General features: G+C 42.1%; 1 protein-coding gene across 1 annotated transcript in view; it reads left to right on the top strand.

The window, feature by feature from the left end:
* Positions 1 to 4,510: 4,510 nt before the first annotated feature.
* Positions 4,511 to 25,814, top strand: part of PPA2 (inorganic pyrophosphatase 2) — a 41,158-nt gene continuing 19,854 nt past the window's right edge. The window contains exons 1-6 of the mRNA XM_054824505.1: positions 4,511 to 4,873; positions 6,700 to 6,764; positions 8,450 to 8,494; positions 19,415 to 19,468; positions 21,991 to 22,110; positions 24,499 to 24,585. Of these exons, the coding sequence (XP_054680480.1) occupies positions 4,732 to 4,873; positions 6,700 to 6,764; positions 8,450 to 8,494; positions 19,415 to 19,468; positions 21,991 to 22,110; positions 24,499 to 24,585 (513 nt within the window). The 5' untranslated portion in view covers positions 4,511 to 4,731. The remainder of the gene's footprint in view (positions 4,874 to 6,699; positions 6,765 to 8,449; positions 8,495 to 19,414; positions 19,469 to 21,990; positions 22,111 to 24,498; positions 24,586 to 25,814) is intronic.

Genomic DNA, 25,814 nt, shown 5'->3' with positions numbered 1-25,814 from the left:
TTTGCAACTTTGCACTAAAACTTTATGTTTCCAGACAGTATTTTTATAGCTGAACTGGAACCTTTTCTCTCTTTTTGTGTATGTGCATGTATGTGAAAGAACAAATGAAAGAATGAACAGGACGGAAGACTATCTGGTGATTTCTGTTTTGTGATAGGGAAGTTGCTTTGGACTAACAAAGATAAGAGTCTTAAAAAACCCCTAAGTTTTAGTTCATACTTGCAAACAAGTTTTGGTGGGAGTTATAGTAGGCTGAAAATCCTTGGTTTGTGGCACTTAAAATGAACTCAGTACAGATGCCCAGGAGGGAAGAAATGGGAATATCCTACAAACCTTGATTCAGCCACGGTGTCCTTGCCTCTTAATAGGTGAATCACCTTCTAGGCAGATGTCCAGAGAAGTGAATCTGGTGAGTGAATCCTAACATACATTACGGGGAGCCTAATGAAAAGCATAGTTAAAAACAAAACTAAGAGCTCAGAGAAACAATTTATTGAGAAAAAAACCAGGGTGTAAACTTAACATCTTCCTATACACAGTAGTGACTGACTAAAACTGAATTTTGCATAAATACAGAGGATCAGTCTTTTTAAAGCAAGAGTTACTGACTCTTGTGAGTTCACCGCTACTACAAAAAACAAGTGGGGATGCGACGTAGTAGTGTAACCTCATTTCCAACTTTTTCTTTAAGAAGCTGGCCCTGTGATGCAACCTCCTCATCAAATCCCCTTGTTTCTACCCAGCCGTAAAAGGAAAAGGTTATGAAACTGCTAAGCAATTTACAATCTGACCCAAGGTACTTAGTTTCTTTGGGATAGGAACCTCTGTCTGTATTCACATTCAGATGGAAAGTAAGGTAACTTAATAAACCTAATTCTAGTTACTGAAATACACAATTTATTCCTTTTAATTAGGTGACGTAGCCTTTTGCTGTGTGAGTAGGCTGTGCGTAGACATCCTGTCCCAAACCCAGCTGTGCCAATGGGAGAGGTTACTGACTCCGAGGACTCATCACCCTCCTCCTGCTGCAGACTGTCAGCACCAAGATCTGCAGACGGAGTGGTTCACGCTCCTTACTTTGCTTCAGTTGAAAAGCATCTCTAAACCACCCCAGCTAGCCTGGCTTGCCTTGACCTGAACTAGGGAGCACTGACATGAGCTGATCCATCAGCACGTTGGTGGGATGGTGCCGGCTGAAGGAGCGAGCGCTGGCAAGCAAGTGCAGGCAGTGACCTGTTCCACCGAGGCGGCTGGATGTTGGGACGGCTGTCCGCGGCTGCTGGTTGTTTGCACACAGGTAGCAGCAAAATAGAAAGCTGGCAGGAATGGATTCCTTCAGATGAAGGGTCTTACAAGCCATGGAGATTCAAGTTGTATTATTACGGCAAAAGTTAACGATAATGATGTGATCACCAGCGAAGAGCAAACACACTGAAATAGCACATAGTGGTACTAATGAAATTCTTCAATGACTTATTAGCGGAAAAGATAAAAATTATTTTCATTCAGGAGGAAGGGAAACTGGTTTGTTTGTGTTTTTTTAAATTATAATAGAGATGTTTTCTGCATTTAATTTGCACATCATTTTCATGGGAAAAACATTCATTTTATATATATGTGCAAAACATTCATTTTATATGTGTGTGTGTGTGCATAAATAAATATAAAATAAATGTAAATGTACACTGTGGAGTACAAACTTTTAAAGTGAGGATGTCCTTCAGGCTTAGGTGATTATACTGCTGTGGAGTTTTTGCTATACTCCAGTGGCATTCTGCTGGAATGAGATTCACCCCTGTGCAGAGGGCAAGCATAAAACCTAAGTACCATGTAAGTCCTACTGAAGTCTTAAGGACCTTAATTCCATTGAAATAAATAGCAATATTTTCATTGTCTTTCAGTGGGAGCTGTTTCAAGGTCAATAAACGGGATCGGTCCCGTGCATGTCTTTTGCTGGCCCGATTGGAATGATACTGGAAGGAGCTGGATGTAAAATGTTTGGGAATAAAAAGAGGTGAAATAGTACCTCGGTAGTAAAAGCCTTGGTAATTCTGGAGAATTTGCTTAATGTACATACTGGAACCAAAACATTCATTTGCTTCAAAGATTCAAGAATGTTAGGTAAATTCATTCTAACCGGGAAGCTGGCCTTACCCAAAACTGGCTTGAGGAGTACTGTGCATACTGCTGCCGTGTTCTGTGTAATATAATGCATGATACTCAGAAATACAGTCGAATCTATTTAGAGTTTTATTATTTTCATCATTTCTACAGTACTAAGAGAATTTTGGATACCTCAGAGTACTAAACCATCATGTTCTCTGCCCTGGCAGCATTAACAAGGCTTCTGTGTGCTTTTCTGCTGCATCATCTACTCTTGCTAGGTAACACGACAACATCTATTTATGCATCTAAAAAGTGCCTGCACAGAAACTCGTTTATATTTCATAAATTCCAAGTGTTTCACAGCTGATTTCCCATTACAGATGAGAAAGCTTTAGATAAGGCCATGGTCACAACACAAGGCAATGGAGAACTCTGCGCTCATACTTTGTGCATCTTACAGGGACTCCTGGCCACAGCACTGTATTTCACTTCCTAGCTTGTGTAGGGAAATAAATATATATTGGACTCCTTCTAGAATAACCTTACACCCAACTGCCAACTTTGCAAGCGTAAAAATATGGCGTGCATGCTCAGTAAGTGATTTTCAAAGGCTCTGACCCTCCATAAATGAAATCCAGATTCCCCAGAACTAAGCAGAGGTGGAAGGCTACGGCACATGTTTGTTTTTCACCTTGCCTGTTTCAGCAGCAGGCCAACTCAAAGCACAGATTTTTTTTATAATAGAAAAAATTATCTACATTATTATTATTATTATTATTCCACATGAAAAACAGATGATTTGCCCCCCTGACAAACTTAAAAAATGAAGAACTTCAAACAGAGACCATACACGAAGAATTTCACCCCCCACATGTCCAGCTGAGGAGGTTGTCCCTGAAAACCTCGTGTTTGGTGAACTCAGTGAAGACAGATGCCAATTCCTCCAGTGAAACACCAATTTTGCAGCTTCTGCGGAGGTGGGTAACAGGCCTGCAAAAGAGCCTCTCCTTTCTCCTGGAGGCAAGTCTGTTGTGACAAATATAGCAAGCAGTGGCACAAATCAGAGGAGAACATAGCTCTCCCCCCTCCCCCCAGGGAATTTATTGTCATAGAAAATCCACAAACTAGAATACAGCTCCCTCAAAGATGCAGAGTAGCAACTAACACATCAGAGTAGTACACGGGGGAACAGTGACCGAGACCATCAGGAAAATCTCCCGCTCTGGTGTAGAATAATGCTGGGTCCTTACTGCACACACCAAACAGACAATCCTGATGCTTTTGAAGCCCAATCTACCAAACAGTTAAGGGGATAAAGAAAGAAAGGAATGTTATATACTATACTGTTTAAATCTGATGGAAGAGATTGACTTAGCCTTTCTGCTGCAAATAAATCATTTCCAATAACATTTAAAATACCGTATAAAATAATAAGAGTAACATGGATTTACCTTGCAGAAATCTTTCAGAGTGATTCAAATAAGAGTTAAAATTCAAAGCTAATATTGACCACCTTTAGAGATGAATACACAAGATGATTGGCTTGGGATTTAAGAGTGATGACAGCAACAAAAGTTGTTTTGCCTCAGTTTCTCCATCAGTAAAATGTAAATAGTGGTATCTACCTCTTTTCAGGAATTTTTGAAAGATCCATGAATAAAAAGCACTACTCCAAGAACTACCACCCATATTGATGGATGAAATTCATTTTACATCCTCCTCAAGGATCAATGAAAAGAGAATTCAAAGGAATCAGATCATATGTAGGGGTAATAAACTTTAAAACCAGCACAACCTGAATACAGATGAGAATCTAATTTAAGTGTCAGTAGGGTTCAATATAAAAATGCATCTACCTTTGGGAACCCATGCAAAGAGCCCACCTATAAGCGGCGTAGACACAGACTGGCTTGGGCGACATAAAACTGCATGTGCCAAGAAATGAACAGTTCCCTCCCTAGGGAGCAGCAGGGAAGGGTCCTCACACCGACATGGGCCTAAGGTAAGGATGACATCCGTGCTGCCATCACCCCTAATTTGATGTCTCCATGTTTGGCAGTGCTGGTGGCCTGAAAGCCCTTCAGTGTGAGTACAGCTGGGGTACCACCTATCTAGGCACACCTGGTTCCTGCTGGGGGACACCTGACACCTGAAGTGGGTTTTTTTGGGAATATTTTCACCTCGGCAGAGCCCTCCCTTGAGGATAGGCCTGTGTGGGCACCCTGCAGCTTCCTTCTTCCCCTGAGGTGCCGACCCTGGCCTGAGCAGCCACCTCCCGGGGCCCGCAGGGAAAACGGAGCAGTGTCCAGGCCCGGCAGTAGCCATCCCCTCAGGAAAAACCTTCTCCGCACACAGGGCCTGCACGAAGCGACGCCGCCATTTTTGGGCCTCTGGGGGCTAACGGTCGTGCCCTCCCTCAGGTGGCAGCGCGGCCGGCTCTCCCTCTTGGCCGGTGAGGCAGGAAGGGATAGGGAGCAGCCCTCGGCTACCGGCAGCACCCTTCACCGCCGTGCGAGGTTTCCCGGCGGGGGCAGGCGGGGCAGGGGGCCGGCGCGGCGCGGAGTTGAGCTGAGCGGCGCAGGCCCGGCTGCTGCAGGAAGGGGAGGGAAGGTGGCCGCTGCCATCATGCGCGCGCCGCTGGGGCTGGTGCGGCTGCTGGCGGCGCGGGGGTGGGGGTGGCCGCCCCGCCGCTGCCTCGGCGCCATGGCCCGCTACGGCACGGAACAGCGGGGGCGGCCCAACTCTCCCGATTACCGCCTCTACTTTAGTAAGTAGCAGCCCCCGGGCTCGATAAACCTCTACTACCCCGCCTCGGGAGGGTGTACGGTGAGGAGAGGTGGCGGTGGCTCCCCGCTCCTGCTGAGGCCTCTCGGGCTGGCTGAGGTTTCGCCCGAGTCTCCCCCCTGCTTCCCACTCCAAGGCGCGGGGAGGGGGGGCAGTTTTGTGTGGAGAGCGAGGGGATTTCCTGGCAGATCCGCTTTTGGAGGGGATGCTGGGCTCGCTGAGTCCTGGGGGCTGGTGTGCGCGGCACAGCCGTGCCCTTCCCCAGCCCCGCGAAGGCCCCTGGAGGGTGAAGAGATGCTGTGGGCGCCGGCGGTGAAGCGCTGCCGTGGGGCAGTGTTATGGCAGCCTGGGTGCAAAGGCCACGGGGTGCTCTGGGACCCCAAGCACAGCCTTGGCCGTGGGAGCCTCACCTCACCTCTGCCGTGCGACAGCCCAGTGGGAACATGGCCTGTCCCCTGTGACCAGCCTAGCCCTCCCTCCAGAAACGTCACGGTGAGGAGAGGATGGCATCCAAAACGTGCGGCTGCAGCCCCGAGGGGCCAGCAGCACTGAGTGGCACTAGGAGGGCATGGGCAGCACTCCAGGAGGCTTCTCAAAACCCGGTGAGGGCCGGGGGTGTGCAATCTCAGTATTACGCATTTTAGTAACAATGTTGTCTATTTGTATGCCGTTTCTCTGGCAGTGGTTTTGTACATTTTTGGCCCATTGACTTACAAGCGGTTAATTCTGACGTCCGCTGGTGTGAGAGAAGCGGAGGCGTCGTGTACCCTGTCAGCAGTACCCTGCCAGGGCTCCCTTGTGCTCAGTTCCCCAAGGGGCTGCCAGCTCAGGAGCTCATCTAGAGAAAGTTACTTTAGTTGGTGGGAATAAGCAGCCTACCAGTAAACTTTGTTTCATTTGGGAGGAGCATCTGGGAAGCTTCCAGGAGTTGCAAAAACAACTGCCATGTACTCCTCTTTGCTGGAGTAGTCAAAGTACAGTCCAAAGCGAACTGGAAGTCCCTTGTCTGCTTTTCCCTTTACTGTGAATAGGGGTGCTAGCAGAGGAGAAACTCCTTGAGATTCATGTTAGCACCTTATATTGTTGTTGATGTTTCTGTTTTGATGCAGTACTTGGGCTTTTAGTATGTTGAAAAGTTTCTGAGTAGTTTGAAAAGCTGAAGCACCCACTCCAGTGAATTTTGTCCCTTTCTACAGTAGGAGCAAGGCTGAGGTGCAGATTGGGCCTCCATCAAGTTACTGTCAATTTCTGCTGGTTTTGAGGTGTGGTGTTTCATTTCAAGGGCCTGAGTAATTATCCAATCCCTCACTTATTCTCTTGGTCAGACTTTGGCCTGCTATTGGGGGATTTTCTTTTTGTGGTCATGAACCTCAGTTTACTAGAAATAAAGTGAAGTCACAAGGGCAGCATTGCTAGAAACCCAGATGAATTCACTGATCGCTCATGGAAATGAGGTTCCCTTGGTATTTTTTTCTCCATTAATGGTTGTGTATTGCCGGGAAGGAGAAGGAGAGAGAATGAAAGGATCTTCTCATCTTTGCATAGCTTGTATTGCCAGGTAGTCAGAAGAGAAGTGTGGTATTGAATACTAAAGCAATAATTTTGCGTCTAATGAGTCCTTGTCATACAATCAAATTCCTTGTCCTGCATGTAGGTTTTTTTTTTAGTCCTTGAAATTAAACTTCAGAAAAAGTTTAATGCATAATTGTGGCATATCATACATTTCTGTAATGCATAATAATTAGCAATACCAACATCTTATGGCGTATCTTTAGATTTGTAATGCTACTTACTTCGTTTGTTTTTCAGAGAATGCAGATGGTAAATATATTTCCCCATTTCATGACATTCCACTCTTTGCTGGATCTAAAGAGGTATGTATTTATGCCTTGAAACACAATTAGTTTCAAAATGATAACAGTTTTGTTGGTATTTAGATAAAAATGCATTTTTAAAAGTGTGTGGGTTTTTTTAAAGCAATTAATGGACAAATGTATAGCACCAGCAAGGACCATTTTAACCCAGGTTAATTCCCTATGTAATACAGGCACGATAACCCTTGCCAGATTTTCTCTGCTGAGTTCAGTAACTTGCAGTGAAACATGATTACTGTGTAGGCAAGCCCAGGTGTCTCTTTAAGTCTCCAAGTGATTGAGGGTAGGGGGAACTCTCAGTGTATCTTGTTCTCCTCTATGTTTAAAGTTTGTGTTTACATGCTCTTGAATTATTTTTCTACTATTCCCTTTTTAAAGTGGTATTTTTCTACATCTGCAATTCAAAGCATACATTTCCTTGCAGTAGGAGGTGTACAGCACACGCTTATGTAACTTAGGGTGTATTTCTTTAATTCCCAAAAGGAGCATTGTAATTAGAAGGCAACAATAATGCCCAAGAGAGAAGTAGTAATCGCACCTTTGGAGAATTACAAGGCATGAGGTGCAGCTGAGCACTTTCACGTCTTGTTAGCCACACTCCCTGGAGTTTCATTATAGCAATAATGAAATGCCTGTTTTATGTGTCACTGGTGGGAACTGCCACTCTTTGGTTTAGACTTAGGTTTGCTTATTATGGTATGCTTGTTACACAAACAGGTTGGGAGCGTTTGGGCCATTTTCTTGATTTGTTGCTAGGTCTCTATGGATGATATGAATGGTGAGAAAGGTCAGCAGTTGTAACAGGTTCAGATTGAGACTTCTGAACTAATGAACCAATCTCTTTAATTATTTAAAATGAGAGATTAAAAATATGCATCAAACCTTTTTGATCAGACCCTAAGTGTGCTAGTCAATGGAAGAGGTAAGTCTGTTTCAGAGAGTCATTACCAAGATGCTTTGTTCAGTGGGTACTATTGCTGGAAAAGCAATGGGTATTTTCATCACATGTTCCCTGGGGGCCTTGGTGTCCCTGCATCTAGAGTTTAAGGTTTGGAGGGGGGGATTATAGTTTGTGAATTTTGTAGATTAAGTTATACCATAACAATGTCTGATCAGTGTGGAGAGGCTGTCATTTTGGTGAGTGAGCAAGGAAGAACATTCCACAGGACATAGGGACCTGACGGAGGAGAGAGAAAAGGAGTCATTGGGAAGGTCTCTGTTAATTTTGCCTTCTTTGCGAGAGGACGATGTAAGGAGTTGTATATTAGATTCCTTCCCTCCCCTGGTCTGAGCTTTATGGACTTTATTTTATGATGGATAACTCCAGCCTTATTTTCCACACTAGTTTTGTTTGGTTTGTTTTTTATCTTTTTCAACTGAACAGAAGGATGACACTGTTTTTAATCAGTTGAGGAAAGGCCTAAATCACTCATTGCATTTTTTTAGTAGCTAGGAGAAAGTAGATGTGTCTTTGTACATTTTTACCTTCCTTGGTTAACATCTGGAAGGTTATAATTTCACAATGAAACAGGACTGTGTACTTTTGAAATTTATAGTTTAGGCCTTTGTGCTCACAAAGGGATGTTTCAGTTGCATTGAAAACTGCTGTTGTCTGTATTTATGTGAATACAGTATTGCTCTCTAATGTTCTTTATACACTTCTGTGCTTCACTCTTTCTCTATAGGATAAAGAGATTCCTGCAAAGAGGTCAAAGACTACTGGAAGTGAGGTACTGCTAAGCTTTTTTTTTTTAACTATTCCCTCTGTTTCCTTTCCAACATCACTTTACTATTCTGCAAAGTGAACTTGCTCTCACTGAATATAGTTGACGTATCTTCAAATGCAAGTCTTTTTAAGAGGAGAAAGCTTAAAGGGATTTAATATTCTCCTCTTTGAATCGGCCAGAAATGTCAGCATTCTTTTATTCATCAAGATGTTCTCAAAGGCAAACACTTTTATACCACTCTTTGAAAGGTTCGTTACGACTATTGCAGCGTAAATAGGTTATCTTTTTTGCTATTGCATTCAGAAACATTTGCAAAAAACCTCCATTAATGAAATATTCATTATGCTCTAACTGTGAGTAATCTTTGGTATATATACAAAACTTCAGAAATCCTAAGAACGTTAGGGCAGAAATCAGACTTAATATCTGCTTTTCAGAACTGAGGATATGTTGTTTTCTATGGTCATCTGAGAAGCCCAAGGAGAGAAAAATCACATCTGCTAATGGTTCAGCATTAACTAGCACTGAAATTAAGCCTAACAGAAGCCCCAAAAATATGGAAGTTCTGCTCAGGCTTTTTCTGTGAAACAAAATTTGTTTATGTAAGTGTCTTTTCAAAAATGTAGCATTTTTTGCAGTGTTTTACCTGGCATAGGAGTACCTAAAAATTAGTGGAAGAAAATGAAAGACAAAGATGAAACAAACTATGCTTTCAGGCTGTGATGTGTCTGTCTGTGGGTATCCCAATCTTTATTATCTTCTCAATGTCTCTTTGGCCAGTCATATTGCAAAACTGTAACTACCCATCTGATGTGAAAGAACTGTCCTAACTGTCCGGGTTCTCACAGTTTTGCAACTAGTATGTGGTAGACTGGTTTTTCTGCTGTACACCAGCCCCCACGCAGTCCTCTACTATGTATTTCCTCTCCCTTTGCCCTTGATTCCTTGAAGCTACAGTGCCTAGGTAATGCTTTTTAGATTTCTTGTTGCCCGATGCCCATTTAAGTACTATTTAGTAGACGTAGAATCATGCCTGAAAGACAAATTGTTGAGGAGAAAGAGTTTGTGCCAGTGGCCTTTCTCAAAAATCATTGTCTTGCAACATGAATTCTTAACAACTGCTCTTCCTGGAAGTCAAGCATTGTGTTTCTTACCTGCTTATGAATCCTGTGACAATACCTGCCAGTAGAGAAGATGCAAAGCCTGTTTTATGCGGTGTCTAAAGCTGTTCAAAACTGCATTTGCCTGTGTAGAGGGAAGTGTGATAGCTTGTTGAAAACCATGTTTCTAGTACCCTTTTTCTGATCTCTGGATCAGCCCATGGAGCAGTGGGGGGGAAATGCCGGTGAGGCTGAGCAGTTCTTGCTTCCTGAACCAGTGTAGACTGCAGAGCTGCTTCACATAACTCCTGCTATGAGAGCGCTCTGGACTGTGGTTTAATAGAACTGTGGAAAATGAGCAATGGCAAATGTACATTCCAATCTTTGTGGGCTTCTGATGCGAGTAAGCAACAAATGTGCAGGCTATAGGCTTCCCAAACATGGTTGGTCTGTACTTAGATGGTGAAATGCAAGAATGCAAATAATTTAGAAAATCCTTTTTCATCATCATCTTTGGGAGTTGGGGAGAAGAGAGAAAATAGAGGGATCTTTGTGTGTGTTTAAATTATGCTGAAGTGCTTGCTGTTCATCAGATGGTAGTTCAGCTATGGAAAATGACAATAATTCTGTATGAGTCTCTTCAGTCTATCTATTATACTTTAAATTGTTCTTGGCATTCCTGATGCCAGAAAAGGTCTCAAAATTGAGGAGTTTCAGCTTTCAACATTCATGGGATAGGGGAATGCATATTGTACAAGTCTGTTAGCTGTTTTGCAGTCTTGGCTTGTAGTTCTGAGGGGAATGCTGTGGTGTTTCTATATGAACTGTTCTCAGTAGTGCAGCTGTTTTTTGCAACATTTTAGACCTTCCCAAATCTCAATTAAATTTAGCTTTGCAGTCACTGTTGACAACTGATCTTTTTGCTTTCACAGATGTTTTTTGGCTGTTTGAAGACTAGAGAGGAGTTATTTTGAGGGAGAAACTGTGCTGGAAGAAATCTGATTTGGCTTCAGTCTCAATTATTATCAGCTTGCAATCTGAATGTTTGCTTTGTTTTAAGCATTGCAAGCACTCGGAATCCAGTCCTGCCCAAGTAAATCTCTGTGAAAGGTATCAAAAGTTTTGCATCTCTGTCTGGAAGAGTGGATGGGTCTGGAGAACAAGTCTTAGGAGGAACGGCTGAGGAAACTGGAATTGTTTAGTTTGGAGAAGAGGAGGCTGAGGGGAGACCTTATTGCTCTCTACAGCTACCTGAAAGGAGGTTGTAGTGAGGTGGGTGTTGGTCTCTTCTCCCAAGTAACTAGCGATAGGATGAGAGGAAATGGCCTCAAGTTGTGTCAGTGGAGGTTTAGATTGGATATTAGGAAAAATTTCTTCACCGAAAGAGTGGTCAAGCATTGGAACAGGCTCCCCAGAGAGATGGTGGAGTCACCATCCTTGGAGGTGTTCAAAAAACGTGTAGACGTGACACTTCAGTCAGGACATGGTTTAGTAGGCATGGTGGTGTTGGGTTGATGATCCTAGATGATCCTAGAGGTCTTTTCCAACCTTAATGATTCTATGATTTTATTCTATGTTCCCACTGTGGTTACAGTCAAAACTGTCAGAGGCTGATTGTTGAATATGGTCTTCCATGTCTAGCAGGAAGGTTTGAAGAGGTCATTGTTTTCTTTTCAAGACAAATGCGACATGTTGCTTCCCTGCTGTAGTGAAAGGGTTTCTAATCTGCTTGTCATTGAATGTTTTTGGTATTCACATGTCATCTCATTCAGAGGACCCAGATGTTCTTGAATACAAAGGTTTATTTAAAATATTGGCCTTGGTAAGGAATCTGTCCAAGTGTGTAGAGATTATAGTCCTCTAACTTGCAGACACCCACAAGAGCATTTGGGACAAAAAAATACAAAGAAAGCTTTTGTTTTGTTGTGTTCTGTGTGTTGCACAGTGCTGGAATGCCCTTGTGGACTTTGATTGAATTCCTTCTGTCAGGCAAAAACTTCTGATAAATGAACTAGTCAGGTGAGATACAAGGGGTCATCAGAGTGGTCATGCAGTCTGGATAGGTGATAGAAGGCCTCATGCTTGGAACAGTGTTCAAAACTGGTGTCAGAGTTGTCTTATGATAGTCAGTATGTTTCATAAGAAAGGAAGAGCTGTCATCATTTCCTGTGCAGTACAGGCGCAAACTTTGTACTGTCTTTGTATTCCATTTTAACTACAGCCTCTGAAACCTTTGGTCACGTTACACATTTTTTTTGGTATGTGTAATCTAGGCTGTAGTGTATGTAGCGTGTTCAGGGATTTGTGTGTTCCAAATTTTAGATTATCAGTGAAGCTCTCATCCTGATGCTTGAACTTGCCCAGCCTTTTTCTATGGATGTGTCAGATAGCTGTAAGCCTTGCTTTGTGTTCTTGTAGATCAATAAATACTGACAATAGAAGTGATCTTCACTCAGTGGTCCAGTTAAAATCTACTGGAGTAGAATTAGTTTACTAAGAAAGTTGCATCAGTGACTTGGTCAAGCTTAACTTCAAATAAATGGTTCCTTAAACTTAAGAAAGTCAGCGTTTCATGTTAATTCATGTGATGGTTGTACACTGAGTAGTTTTGCAGGTGAATATGTCTAGTAACTAGTTTATCAGAGAATATGTCTGACACCACTTTTGGGATACCAGTGAGAAAAACTTGCACAGTGTTCGCGATTCCCTTTTCACTATAACCTGAGGGAAGTACACTATGAAGAGGCTGCAGGCACTTTGCATTTATGCTGGGCGCTGCATTCCTTTTTTGCTATATGGCATGTTAATTTATATTGGAAAAGTTCCATTGACTTCTCATTTAGATACAGTATATTTGGTCTCCAGATGTTGCTGGCATCTGGTTTGTTGTTTTAATTTGCAAATACCTTGTAGCAAGTCTTATACTGGGAATGCTTATAACATGGGTACCCATTTCATAAGCAAGCCCCTCTCCATTTATTTCTGGTTGTATTTCATGACGGTCCTTATTTTCCTTCCCCCCCTTTTTTTTTCTTTTTTCCTTTTAAACGTAATCCTTTGTTCACACTGCTGCTGGACTGCAGCTCATCTTTTTCATTCTCATTAGTCCTCAGGTGCATGCTGCCATGTTCAGTTGATGGCTGATGAGAATCCCTGCAAGATTGCAAATGAGCAGACAGAAAAGAAATGGAAATGGTAGCTCCTTTTTCTTCTTTCTGTCTTGTGAGCTCAGAGCTCCTCAGTGAGGAAGGGTTAGTGGTCCCCAAATGCTGCCTCTGATGCTTTCAGATGGGGTTTTTTTTTGAGCACTGTACTACAGAAACGACTAAAGTAATTGTAAGCTTTAGCATATCTTTCTCTCTGTCATGCAAGGGTGATGATGAATGGCAATCAGACCTTACAAACTGGTGATGTTTGTCATTTTATGAAATTATACTGAGTTTCTGTTCCTCTCTTTATGTCTCTTGTTTTACCACTTTCCTCGTTCTGCATAGGTTGCTCCACTTCTGCTTCAAATTAGCTGACCCTTCAGAGTTGAGCATTAACTGTTGCAACCTTTGGGCAAAATCATACCTGTTCAAAACCCTCCACTCAAATGCACCAGCTAAGGAACTTGGGAAGCGGGGGAAAGGAAATAGTTGAACAAGAAAGGGAAAGTTAGGTAAGGAAAAAATCTTTCTGAGAAGAGTGTATGGGAGTCCAGAAAGGCAAGTTGTAGAAATAGTGTCAGAAATGTGCTTATTTTTTTTTTCTTCCTGTGATGTTCAGGTTTGTAATAACTCATTTTGATCAGAGTTTATTATCTTCTATATGAATCTGTACAGCCAGAGCTAGGGGTTATTTTTGGTCATTGGTCTCAGTGGAGAGAATGCTGACTCACAGTTTACCCAGGTACAACAGTCTGTATTTTCCTTGCTTTTTCTCAACACTTGCTGTATGAATATGTTGAAGTATATTTGTATATCTTTTTATCTTTCTGTGGTTTTCTTATTTCACTAAACCAAGAACTGTTATCTGTGTGAGAGAGACATTTTAGCTTGTCTCAGCAAAAATGATATCATGACACATTAAAAATGATGTTCAACTGACATGGAGTGCAGTAAGTTGCCAAGCAGTGTTAAAGAAAACACCCTGATAAAGCAAACACTTTACATCCTACGTGAGTTCCCATGTAATGTTCTTAGGAAATAAAGGCTATCATTTCGACATACTATTTGTTCCTTCTGATGTCATTTTCTGCTGATTTTCATAATCAGTTTTAGGAATTAGGAAATGCACTTTTGACTCTTCTGTGTTTAGCAAATGAATTTTTTTTTATTTTTGCCATCACCTCTCCAAGGTATAATGGAGCATAAGTACAAATGTCTATCTTATGTTCACATTAACCCAAAGTCAAAGAAGCTATGTAATATCCTGGGTTGAAAGTCCCTCTGGGCTCTGTCAGGTCACTTCTCCTAGCAGATGGGTTCTGTCCCTTTTTCTGAATCTAGGAAACCGTTTCTACCTCTTTTCTTGCATGCTTAAGGAGGCTCTCTTTCTGAAGAAACTGTCAGCTAGCAGAGTTGGCGTGAGGCTAGTCTGTACAAACTACTCCATCTGGCCTGTTGTACTGTCTGCTGTTGTGGAGTCCCTTCTACTTTAGGTGCTTGCAGAGTTGGATTAAATCTGGACTGCAGCAAGCAGCGATCTCATAGGCAGACCAGTTGACTGCTGTCCTATTAAGGCAGTTAAATTGTAAACTTTCCAAAGCAATAGTTCTTCTTTCATGAGGTATCTTTTTTCTTTTTCTGTCACTGGAAAGTGTATCAAATAGGCCGTTGAAATAGTCTCACTATTGCTTGAGGAGGTAGAAGTGCTCATTTGGGGGTTTGCTGAGGTGGAATTTTTTTATTTACTGATTGAAAATAAAGATAAAAATATCAATTACCAGATGCATTCACCATCCAAAACTAACCACTGAATGGCATATGCAGATGGTAATCTGTGAATAAAGGTGGTGTCTGACACTTGCATTTCTGTTTGCAGCTGAGGCAAGGATGATTTTGCAGCAAGGGTTGGGGAGGAACATTCAAGTGGTCAGAAGGAATAGGTGGGAAAATAAGAGTGATGGAAAAATTCCTGGGTGATATTTAGGCAAGGAGGGAAACAAGATAGGAAAGAGGAGGAAAAAACCCAGAGGAGTATACTTCTTATCTCTTTCTATCTGTCAAACTATCTAGTATGTGCTCTCCTTTCCACACCAGTGAATCCTGTCTCATCACGGTGAAAATGTGATTGCCCTATAAATAAAACTTTTTATTTTTAAATGTAAGCACTGCATGAAGTTATTAATCTCTTGTAAGTGCTTGTGGCAGTTTAGGATTAGAGAGAGTACTTTTGAGGATTTTTTTGCATACAAATTAATCTGTCAGGCTGTCACATTTAAGACTCGTGACAGTTCACATTGGACTGATACCACAAATTATGAAGGCCTGGTCTTAGAGCTGAGTTAAATCCAAGTGATTTTTTTGTTTGTTTGTTTTTGAGAGCAGCATTGTATTCGTTTCAGTCCAGTTGTTGTCCAGCCCTGAGAGTTGTTTTGTTTAAGACCTGGAGTAACTCAAATTAAATTAAAGCTTAAAACCAAGATTTACAGGCTGCTGAAGCCATTGTGTTAGACGTGGTCAGGAAAACATACAGTGGCACCTAAACAACAAAAATAAAGGATTGTGGTGGAGGGGAAGACATTGTGTATAATTCCAGGAGTAGTTTGTAAGTTTCCTGCCCATAGCTACCAGTCAAAACAATTCTTTGACCTGCTTGGCAGTTCCCTAAGAGTTACTTGTCAGCGCTGGCTTTCATGCTGTGCGTGTCTTTTTTCTAAGCATTTCCTAGATGGATGTGCAGACTTGATGTGGCTCCCTTCCAACCCTTCCCTTACCTGCTTCTGCATGTATGTTGCTTTCTTCTGTCTGCTTCCTTAGTGTTGACATCTTTGAGCTCTCTTTCTGATTACTTCTCTGTTTCAACCATTCTTATGTACATAAGGTTTACTTAATGAAACTGATCTGAAGCACCTGTCTCCCTTTTGTTGTTGTTGGTTTTGTTTTATTTGGCTATGACCTGATTGGAAAAAGTGATTCCACATGACATGCCACTGATTGCAGTATGGGCACAGTACTTATGGATGGCAAATTTAATTTAAATTTACTGGGAATTTGCTGTCAGGATTGTGTATAGCTTGTGACCTCATGGGAGGAATGCTGAATGACAGTTGGGATTTCCCTTTGCTTTCTTGCTTTCCACATTCCAGGTTTGTTTGGGAGGAGAAGATAATAGAACCATTGGAATTACTTTAATCAGACTGTGACACTGACCCTGGTAATGGTATTTGTTTGTTACAGCTGCAAGATACAATGAGCAAAAATACAAATATATAACAGTTTGCTGGAGCCTTAATTGCAGTGTAGTTAAAGAGTCAATGCAAGTCTTTGGTTGGTTTAACTTTATATTTTTTTCCCTACAAATTTCTGCAAAACATATTTTGTCCTTCCTGAACTGTTATGATTTTTCATACCGATGCACGTTTTCTTTGGCTATGAAGAGATGTCCCAGGCAATGTGATATTTTGTGCTTATTTTAGTAATCTAGGAGAAAATAGGTTGTAGACATTGCTGGGTGGTTTGGTCTAGTTACCCATTTCAATTAATACTCTACTCCTTAGTAGTGCTTAACTTTGACAGCTTCAGAAGAATAAACATTATGGCACTTAGAGTTTTTCTCTTTGGAAAATATCACTTCAAACCTCCTCAGTAAGAACAGTGTAGATTACTTATTTTTCTTCTAAAAGCATGAAAGTTTACATGTTTTAGGTTTATTCCCTCCACAACCCCTTCCTAAAACAACTTTCATTTTGCTTCTATTAGGCTAACACAAACATGAGGTGTCTGTGTCCATGTCCTTCCTCTGCCATCACTTTGGGATTCATAGAATCATAGAATGGTTTGGGTTGGAAGGGACCTTAAAGATCATCTAGTTCCAACCCCTCTGCTGCGGGCAGGGACACCCTCCACTAGACCACGTTGCCCAAAGCCTCATCCAACCTGGCCTTGAACACTTCCAGGGATGGGGCCTCCACAACCTCTCTGGGCAACCTGTTCCAGTGCCTCACCACCCTCACAGTAAAGAATTTCTTTCTAACATCTAATCTAAATCGACCCTCCTTCAGCTTAAACCCATTACCCCTTGTCCTGTCACTCCACTCCCTGATAAACAGTCCCTCACCATCTTTCCTGTAGGCCCCTTCAGGTACTGGTAAGCTGCAATTAGATCTCCCCGGAGCCTTCTCTTCTCCAGGCTGAACAACCCCAACTCTCTCAGCCTGTCCTCATAGGAGAGGTGCTCCAGCCCTCTGATCAGCTTCGTGTCCCTCCTCTGGACTCTCTCCAACAGCTCCATGTCTCTCCTGTACTGGGGCCCCCAGAGCTGGACGCAGTACTCCAGGTGGGGTCTCACAAGAGCGGAGTAGAGGGGCAGGATCGCCTCCCTCGACCTGCTGGTCACACCTCCTTTGATGCAGCCCAGGACATGGTTGGCTTTCTGGGCTGCAAGTGCACACTGCCGTCTCATGTTGAGCTTCTCATCAGTCAATACCCCCAAGTCCTTCTCCTCAGGGTTGCTCTCAATCCATCCTCCACCCAGCCTGTAGTTGCGTGCTGACCCACGTGCAGGACCTTGCACTTGGCCTTGTTGAACTTCATGCGGTTTGCACAGGCCCACCTTTCAAGCCTGTCAAGGTCCCTCTGGATGGCATCCCTTCCCTTCGGCGTGTCGACCACACCACACAGCTTGGTGTCATCGGCAAAGTTGCTGAGGGTGCACTCAATCCCACTGTCCATGTCACTGACAAAGATGTTGAACAGTGCCAGTGCCGACCCCTGAGGGACGCCACTCATGACCATTCTCCACTTGGACATTGAGCCATTGACCACAACCCTTTGAGTGCGACCATCCAGCCAATTCCTTATCCAGCGAGTGGTCCATCCATCGAATCCATGTCTCTCCAATTTAGAGACAAGGATGTCGTGCGGGACCGTGTCAAATGCCTTGCACAAGTCCACGTAGATGACATCGGTTGCCCTTCCCTTGTCCACCAGTGCTGTAACCCCATCATAGAAGGCCACCAAATTTGTCAGGCACGATTTGCCCTTAGTGAAGCTGTGTTGTCTGTCACCAATCACCTCCTTATCTTCCATGTGCCTGAGCATAGTCTCCAGGAGGGCCTGCTCCATAATCTTGCCAGGCACTGAGGTGAGACTGACCAGCCTGTAGTTCCCTGGGTCTTCCTTTTTCCCCTTCTTAAAAATGGGGGTTATATTTCCCATTTTCCAGTCGGCGGGATCTTCGCCGGACTGCCAGGACTTCTCAAATATGATGGAGAGTGGCCTGGCCACTTCATCCACCACTTCCCTCAAGACCCGCGGATGCATCTCATCAGGTCCCATGGACTTGTGCACCTTCAGGTTCCTTAGATATTCTCGAACCTGAGCTTCTCCTGCAGCGGGCGGTTCTGCATTCTCCCAGTCCCTGCCTTCTGTGAGCTGGGCAGTGTGGCTCAAGCATTTGCCAGTGAAGACTGAGGCAAAGACATCATTGAGCACCTCAGCCTTCTCCATATCCTGGGTAACCAGGTCACCCATTTCATTCTGGAGGGGACCCACATTTTCCCTTGTCCTCCTTTTATCACTAACATACCTATAGAAGCTTTTCTTGTTGTCCTTGACATCCCTGGCCAGGCTAATTTCTATCAGGGCTTTGGCTTTCCTAACCTGATCCCTGGCTGCTCGGACAGTTTCTCTGTATTCCTCCCAGGCTACCTGCCCTTGCTTCCACCCTCTGTAGGTTTCCTTTTTTTGTTTGACTTTGCCCAGGAGCTCCTTGTTCATCCATGGGGGCCTCTTGGTGGTTTTGCTTGACTTCCTCTTTGTTGGGATGCATCGCTCCTGGGCTGGGAGAAGGTGACCCTTGAATATTAGCCAGCTGTCTTGGGCCCCTCTTCCTTGCAGGGCTTTGTCCCATGGTATTCTACCAAGCAGATCCCTGAAGAGGCCAAAGTCTGCTCTCGTGAAGCCCAGGGTAGTGAGCTTGCTGTGTGCCCTTCTCACTGCCCTGAGGATCCTGAATTCCACCATTTCGTGGTCACTGCAGCCAAGGCTGCCCTTGAGCTTGACATCCCCTACCAGGCCCTCCTTATTGGCGAGAATAAGGTCCAGCATGGCACCTCTCCTCGTGGGCTCCTCTATCACTTGGAGGAGAAAGTTATCATACATTCCAGGAACTTCCTGGATCACTTGTGCTCACTTCAACCAGATTTGACTGAGAATCAGAAATGTCAGTGGTTGTTGCATTTGCAACAAGGCAAAAGAGGAGGAAATAAATCCTCAGGGGAAAAAACCAAAACATTGCTCTTTTCCAGTGCTTGCTGGCCCATAGAAACATCCAATCCTCTGACAGGTAGACTGAACCGCTGCCTTGTGGCAAACCATTCCATGGACTTTCTGAACATTTTGTGAAGAGCAATATTGATATGGGAGTAAAAAACATCATGTGGATTTCCACTACTTGTAGTTGTTCGTATTCTCAAAGGGGTGGGGAAAGGATGAACCAAGGAGGTTGAATATCATTGTGCAGAACTAAATGAATTGTACGTAACATAAAAGCAGCTGGAACAGAGAGATATCATGTATGTTGCTGCTGAATACAGAGGAGAGAATTTGTTTTACTGTAAAATACTAAATTGTCAAGTGGATTTTATTTTCAGTTCTGCCATTGTTTTTTGTTTTAGGTCCTGTTTAATATGGTTGTAGAAGTGCCTCGTTGGACAAATGCAAAAATGGAGGTAATTACGAAAAATACCTTGATATATAGGTATTCATGAAAGTTATGACAACACAGTGGCTTCCAATAGTCAGTTTAATCAACATGTGGGTTGCTCTTTACACATAAAATCTTCTTTGTTAAAAAAAAAATAATTTGAAGTTGTGCATACAGACACTTTCCTTATGATTATAAAAAGTATTGAGGTTCTAATTTTGTTTCCCTTCCACAGCTGAGCAATGCTTCTTGACAGCCCTTTGACCTGCAGAGTGTGGCATACCTGCAACAGAGTCCTAGAGTACTGGGTTGCAGGACATTGTCCAGCATTTAGTCTTACTCTTGCTTGCTCACAGAGCATTAAGCTCAGAGGATTTAGTTCCTCTCATTTCTGTTCTATAGTGTGCTAGACCAGATCCTGACAAATGGGGTTGCAAATGAAAAAGATTTCCTTGTGACAAAAAAATACTTGGGGACCTCACTGATTGAAAGTATCTATTGCAGGGAAGTATTTTAAAAGTAGAGCTTAGTGGGTCGTTCCTCTGCAGTTACAATATAGAAACTGAGTAATGCTTTGTCTGTATTGTTTGTGAAACAACAGGGATCTCACCAGGATATGTCCTATCTTCCTGAACATTTGTATTAATTTTAGGGATGTTTCCCAGCTGTTAAGGAAGTTTGTGGTTGAGGTGTTAACTATTTTGATTATTAAAAATAGCACCAAAGAACCTCCCCAGCCTGTTACTTCAGAATTTTGTTTTCTCCTTTTCCTGATGCTGGAAAATCATTTGAACTGTGTTTACCACAACAGTTGTTGTTCTGCAAGCAGGGTTACCTTGGATATTTACCTCGTATTTTAAGATGATTTATTGTGGAAGCTGAGTTCTCTTTTGCAGAGTTTCCTTTTGACAATGCTGTTTGAAGTCTTTGTGTAAAGCTCAGGTTGCTCTCCCTCCCCTTCTCTTGGCATGTTATGTCAAGGGCAGAAAAGGCTGCTGTCCTCTGTAGGTTCAGAAATCAGTGGGTTTAGACTTTTCTGGTTTGATAGAGACCAGATGTAGCTCTCTAATCTATAGCTTTTAATATACTTGACATTTCCTGCATTAATTGTTAAGGCAGTTGTCTTGCCTTGCCATTGTGTCCTGGCAGTCCTTCAGTCCAGACTGTGGTAAGGTGCTAATACCAGGTCTTCTCTGCACCTCCGTGCTGAGATTCCCTCACATGGAATGGAGACTGCAGGAAATTAAACCTTGCCTTAGGATGAATGTTTCCCACTGTTACATCCCCAGCACTGGATCTCCTGCTCATCAGTTGGTTGTATTTCTGTTGTTCTTCCCTTGATTTTACTGAAGGTGCTTTTCATGAGACTTCTGTCTGCTCTTGTCAGTTACTCCTCTTTGTCCCAATTTACATCAAGAAAAAGCATTGCTGAGCTCCACTTCTGTCAGAGTTCCAAGGCATCATATTCGAGGTCTTCACTGTTAAGTTATGACCAGATGCAGGTAGAATCAAGTGTAAAACCAGAAATGTGTGAACCTTGGTGTCAGCTCTTGAGGAGGGTTTACTTGTGGAGTAAGTGCATGCTATTGACAGTTTGCTGTGGTTCAAGGTGGAATTCCTTTGGGATGGCTTTGGTGGTGGTGCTTTAGGTAAATGACAAGGATGTTGTAAGATAATAATGGACTAAGGGCTGTGTGCTTAAGCATGTAAGCTATGTACAACCTAAACCAGTGTGTGCTCGTAGCCTGTAACAAATGTGACGCCATTCAGATGAGTGTTTGTCAGCAAGAGCCAAGCTAACAGGGATTGGGTTGTGGTGTGGAGTGTCAAAAGAATGGTTACAGTGGCTTAGCTGATGTGCAGTAGGTAACTTATATGGCAGTGGGTTTGTATTTGAGGTTTTGGTGAGGATGATGACAATAATAAACTGTTCAGCTTTAATTACTTCAGTCTTTCTGTGAGTGCTTCTTTGGGAATAAGTATGCCTCCTTCTAATGCTAGCTTTTAACTTGTTCCAAATCTGCGTGAAGTTGGCATTTGGTGACTGTGCAGAACTTGTCTTTACTAAAAAGCGTTTGTATGCTGAGAAGTGATGGAGGGAAGGGATGTATGTAATGGGAGAGCAATGAACAGGGGGTGAGAAGATGATGAAACATTTCCCCTCTTGCTGTCAAAGCCCCTGTTGTCCAAAGAACTTGTGCCACCATTGGTATGTCTGTTGAACTTGTACTATAAAGTGCAAGAGCTTCTAACTTAAGTTCTTTTCAGTATTTGTGTTTGAACATGACAGTCTCCTTATAAATTTATGACTTTCTCTTCTACATTCATTTTTTTTTTCTTGCATACTTCAGAACGTTATTTAAAACCTTAATAAGCTGCTTTTTGAACATGACCCTTGAGATTTAGAGTGAGGCCATCGTACTTTTAATACTTCTCAAACCACAAACACATGCTCCCAGATGGAGCTCTCTAACTGGTTGGGTGCAGAATGAATTGCTTTCCATTTTACCATTCTCTCTTTCTCTCTCTTTTTCACGATCTGCTTAGATTGCCACTGAGGAGCCGTTGAATCCCATTAAACAAGATATAAAGAAAGGCAAGCTTCGATATGTGGCAAATATCTTTCCTCACAAGGGTTATATATGGAATTATGGTGCCCTCCCACAGGTAACATTTTTGTTATAATGGTGAAAGTTTTCTGTCTTCTGTGTAAATTGCCTTGTAAATCTTGGGTACTGCCTGAATGCAAATCAGTTGCAAGAGGGATGTTTCTCTTTGATACATTTGTAAATTATGATTTTTTTATGTTGAGCTTTATTGTGTCCATAAATTTTGATCAGAATTTGAGTGTGGGTGTAAATATGCGCTGTGTTTCAGGAAGAAGTTAAATCATCAAGAAATCTCGAATCCTTAATCTGCGTCTCTGTACTGTAGTGACAGAATTGAACTGTCATGGTCTGCCATTCAAGAATACTTTGTCAAGTAGCCTTTTTCTGCTTAAATGACATTTTTTAAAAAACTAATTTAGGATTTTCATGTATTGCAGCATAAATTTTAATTGGGATTTCTTAATCTCTTTAACAAAGAGCAACACAAGGGCTGTTCTTTTTTAGATTAAACCTCAACTGCCTTAGTTAACTTTCCCTGAACTGTGAGACTTCAGCGATCATGACACATTCAAGACTTTAAGCCTTGAAAAAGCCCAACTAATGGCTGAAATTTTGACCACAATGAAGGGCTTTAAACTTTTTTTTCATTTCTGTGAATAACACATTGGAGTTAAATTAATACTGAAGAACAGTACTAATGATGGAGCTAGAAAGAAAGAGTAATTTATTTTCTTTACACTTAGCTGCGTAAGCAATGAAAGTTTACTATGAAAAATCTTACGTATTTGATCCCTGAAGAGGAGATACCAGGCAGGTGCTGGAGTATAGCAATGAAGTTGTTATCCAGTCAGCAGTCTCAGTAGACAAAGTTTCCAAGTAGGTATAGCTTGGAACCAGCAATTCCATTTAATGTTTTGAAATTTGTGTGTGCCTTAGTACAAAACCAAAATTAAACATTTGACTATTTTCCTGCACAAAGTGCATTATCTTGGACTGATGACACTTTCCCCAGGACAAATATTCAGCTCCCCTTGTTACCTTGTGAGTCAGAGAGGGCTGAAGATAATTGTCATTTTTATTTCCTGTAATAACTTTGAAATACCAGTTGGATCATTATACTTCCAATTGTTGATGTCTAGATGATACTCCAGATTGCTACTAGCAGGTGTAACAAACAAAATCTGATTCAGTGTCTCTATTATCACAAGAGGACTTTTCATCAGGATCAGCAGTTACCAGTTCAGCCCTAGTATATGGCTTAAAGATATATATTTGTGGCTGCTGGTTTATGCTGTGGAACAGAGAAGAAAAAAATGACAATAAGACTATCGATAATTATTGCAGGAGTTGCTGTACTGTCCTGAGAACAATACCATTCCTAGCGGGCTTTCCTTCTAACCTACAGGTGGAGGGGTGCAGCTGGGCAGGAGAATAGTACCGGTGTAACGCAGCCTTTAACAAAAAGCACTTTGAAAGAGTATTGGAAAAATAAGTTTTAAGTTGAAATTCTCTCTTGACTCCAGTTCAGCAGGTTTTTTTGTAATGTTTCTGTTACCTGGACACCTGAGCGTTTGCCTTCACAGTTTTGCTTTTTAGTGTCAGTCAAGTTCTCAAGAACAAGTTTGAGGTGGAGGTTTGACTGTGGACAGCAGGAGTTAACAATATAGCTCCTTGGAAAAAAGTTTTCTAATGCCTTTTCAACAAAACTTCATAACACTCCAAATTCTTACCAGGAAAAGTTCTCAACTTTAAAATGAGTTACTCGTTACTAGCCAGTAAGAGACAAAACAAGTACTGGTTTCGTAATTAAGTAAGTATAACTTGGCTATGATTCCTTGCTTGTACAGAGCTCAGAGCAGGGATTTGAACTTCCCTCCTGGAGAAGTTTCTTTGGTCTTAAGCTACTGGCAGTTCTTGGGAGTGTACACATCTCAAAATACTCAGAAATGTTGCATACCTAAATCTGAAACTTTAAAAAGCTAATTGGGTGCTGACAAATCCATACCTAGGAGCTTGGTTAGCTCAAAGCCTGGATGTTTTTGAAAGCAACTTATGTTAGTGACATGGTATTTAAAAAGTATAAGAAGAATGTGATTGTAGGATGTTATAGCTTAATCCCACAACCACTGGTAACCAGCAAAATACATATTTAGGGTCCTCTGCCTTCATCACTGCAATTTGATTGTGTCTGTTGAGTCACAGATGTAGTTAATACTTTTGTTTCTATGTCCTCAGTAATCCTCACGTTACTTGTCCTGAATATGAGTTACTCAATGTCAGTCCATTGGGTGTTTTTTTTGTTTGTTTTTTCTTTTCCCATTGAGCAAGACTGTTCTCAGAAAGCCGATGTTTTTATTGGTATGTTTACTAATCTTAATAATTTAGTGGTTAGATGAATTTTAATAGCAGATCAGTTGGTAACTGGTAATTCTTTTTCCTTTGACAGACCTGGGAAGATCCAAACCATACAGATAGCATTACAGGATGCTGTGGGGATAATGATCCTATTGATGTTTGTGAAATAGGTTCAAAGGTTTGTCTTTATCAGGATTAATTTAATTTATCAAGGTTAATTTAATTTGGTAACAACTTTTGGAAGAGAAGGGCAGATGGAAAACAAGTAAAGATAGTGATAGTCTCAGGGGATGACAAAAGTATGAATAGAGGGACTAGGTAAGGAAATGGTGGATTTTTAAAAAGAAGACAAAAAAGATTTGGTAAAGTCTGTGTACTGGATAAAAGGGAAAATAAGAGACCACCACCCTGAACTTCAGTGGCTGGCCAGTGAGTTTTGGGTGAAGGAGGAGGGCGTTAAGATTTCTGGGGAAGGAAAAGTTTTCTTTCTTTTTCTCCTGTTAGTAGTACTGGAGTTAGGAATAGGTTTCAGAAAGATGAGGAAGTGTAGCAGCATCATGCCCATAAAATTACAAGATCAGACCCACAAAGGAGGTGGGTTTGAGTTTTCTCATGGGTGCAAACAGAAGTAGATCCCTCTTCTCTAGAGGAGAAGACAGGAACCTGCAGCGTTATGAGAAATGGAGTGGGTGGGTGGAAAAGAGGTACAGCAAACACTATTAGTAGGTATAGGGGAAAGGTTAGGCTCACTGAAAGAAAATTCTACGTATCTGGAGGCAGCAAAGAATGGAGCGGTCCACCATGGTATCAAAGATGGGGTTATGAAACAAATGAGTTTGGAAGAGGGATCTCTTTGGATGTTTTACGTAAAGAGAAATTTATTTGGTGACCTCAGCACAGATGGCTTTATTTGAGGAAAGGAACCTGAAGCTGAACTTCAAGGGATCCAGAAAGAGTTATAAAGGGAATATTATCTGGTAGGGAGAAGGTTTCCAAGAAAATGCAAAAAAGACTTGTGCTGTTATTTCTGGGGAAGGGGTGTGTGTTTGTATGTGTATATTGGAGTCTAGAGAAAGGAACAGCAAGAGATAAAGACCAAGAGTTGAGAAAATAGAGATTCAAGAGGCAGGAAGGAGTTAAAAAATGAATATGAGATATTGTTGACTTGCAGTTTGGGGTGAAGATCAAGAAGGTGTGGGGGAAGTAGGGTAGAAGAGAAGGAGACATTTTCTAGCTAACGTTGTCTACTTAAATGCTGACTGGAGAATTGAGGGTTGAAGAATAGCAATGGTGGGGGAAAGGCTAGTAATGTTAAGTAGATGCGTACTGGGTTTACAGATCCGTCTTGCAATTCTGTTAGATGCTGGTCAAAAATGTAGTAAAACTATGTTGTCTGTAAGGTAAAAG

Source organism: Grus americana, chromosome 4, assembly GCF_028858705.1.
Source record: "Grus americana isolate bGruAme1 chromosome 4, bGruAme1.mat, whole genome shotgun sequence".
Taxonomy (NCBI): domain Eukaryota; kingdom Metazoa; phylum Chordata; class Aves; order Gruiformes; family Gruidae; genus Grus; species Grus americana.
Note: the sequence above shows the minus strand (reverse complement) of the source record. Positions and strands in the feature narration are given on the sequence as shown.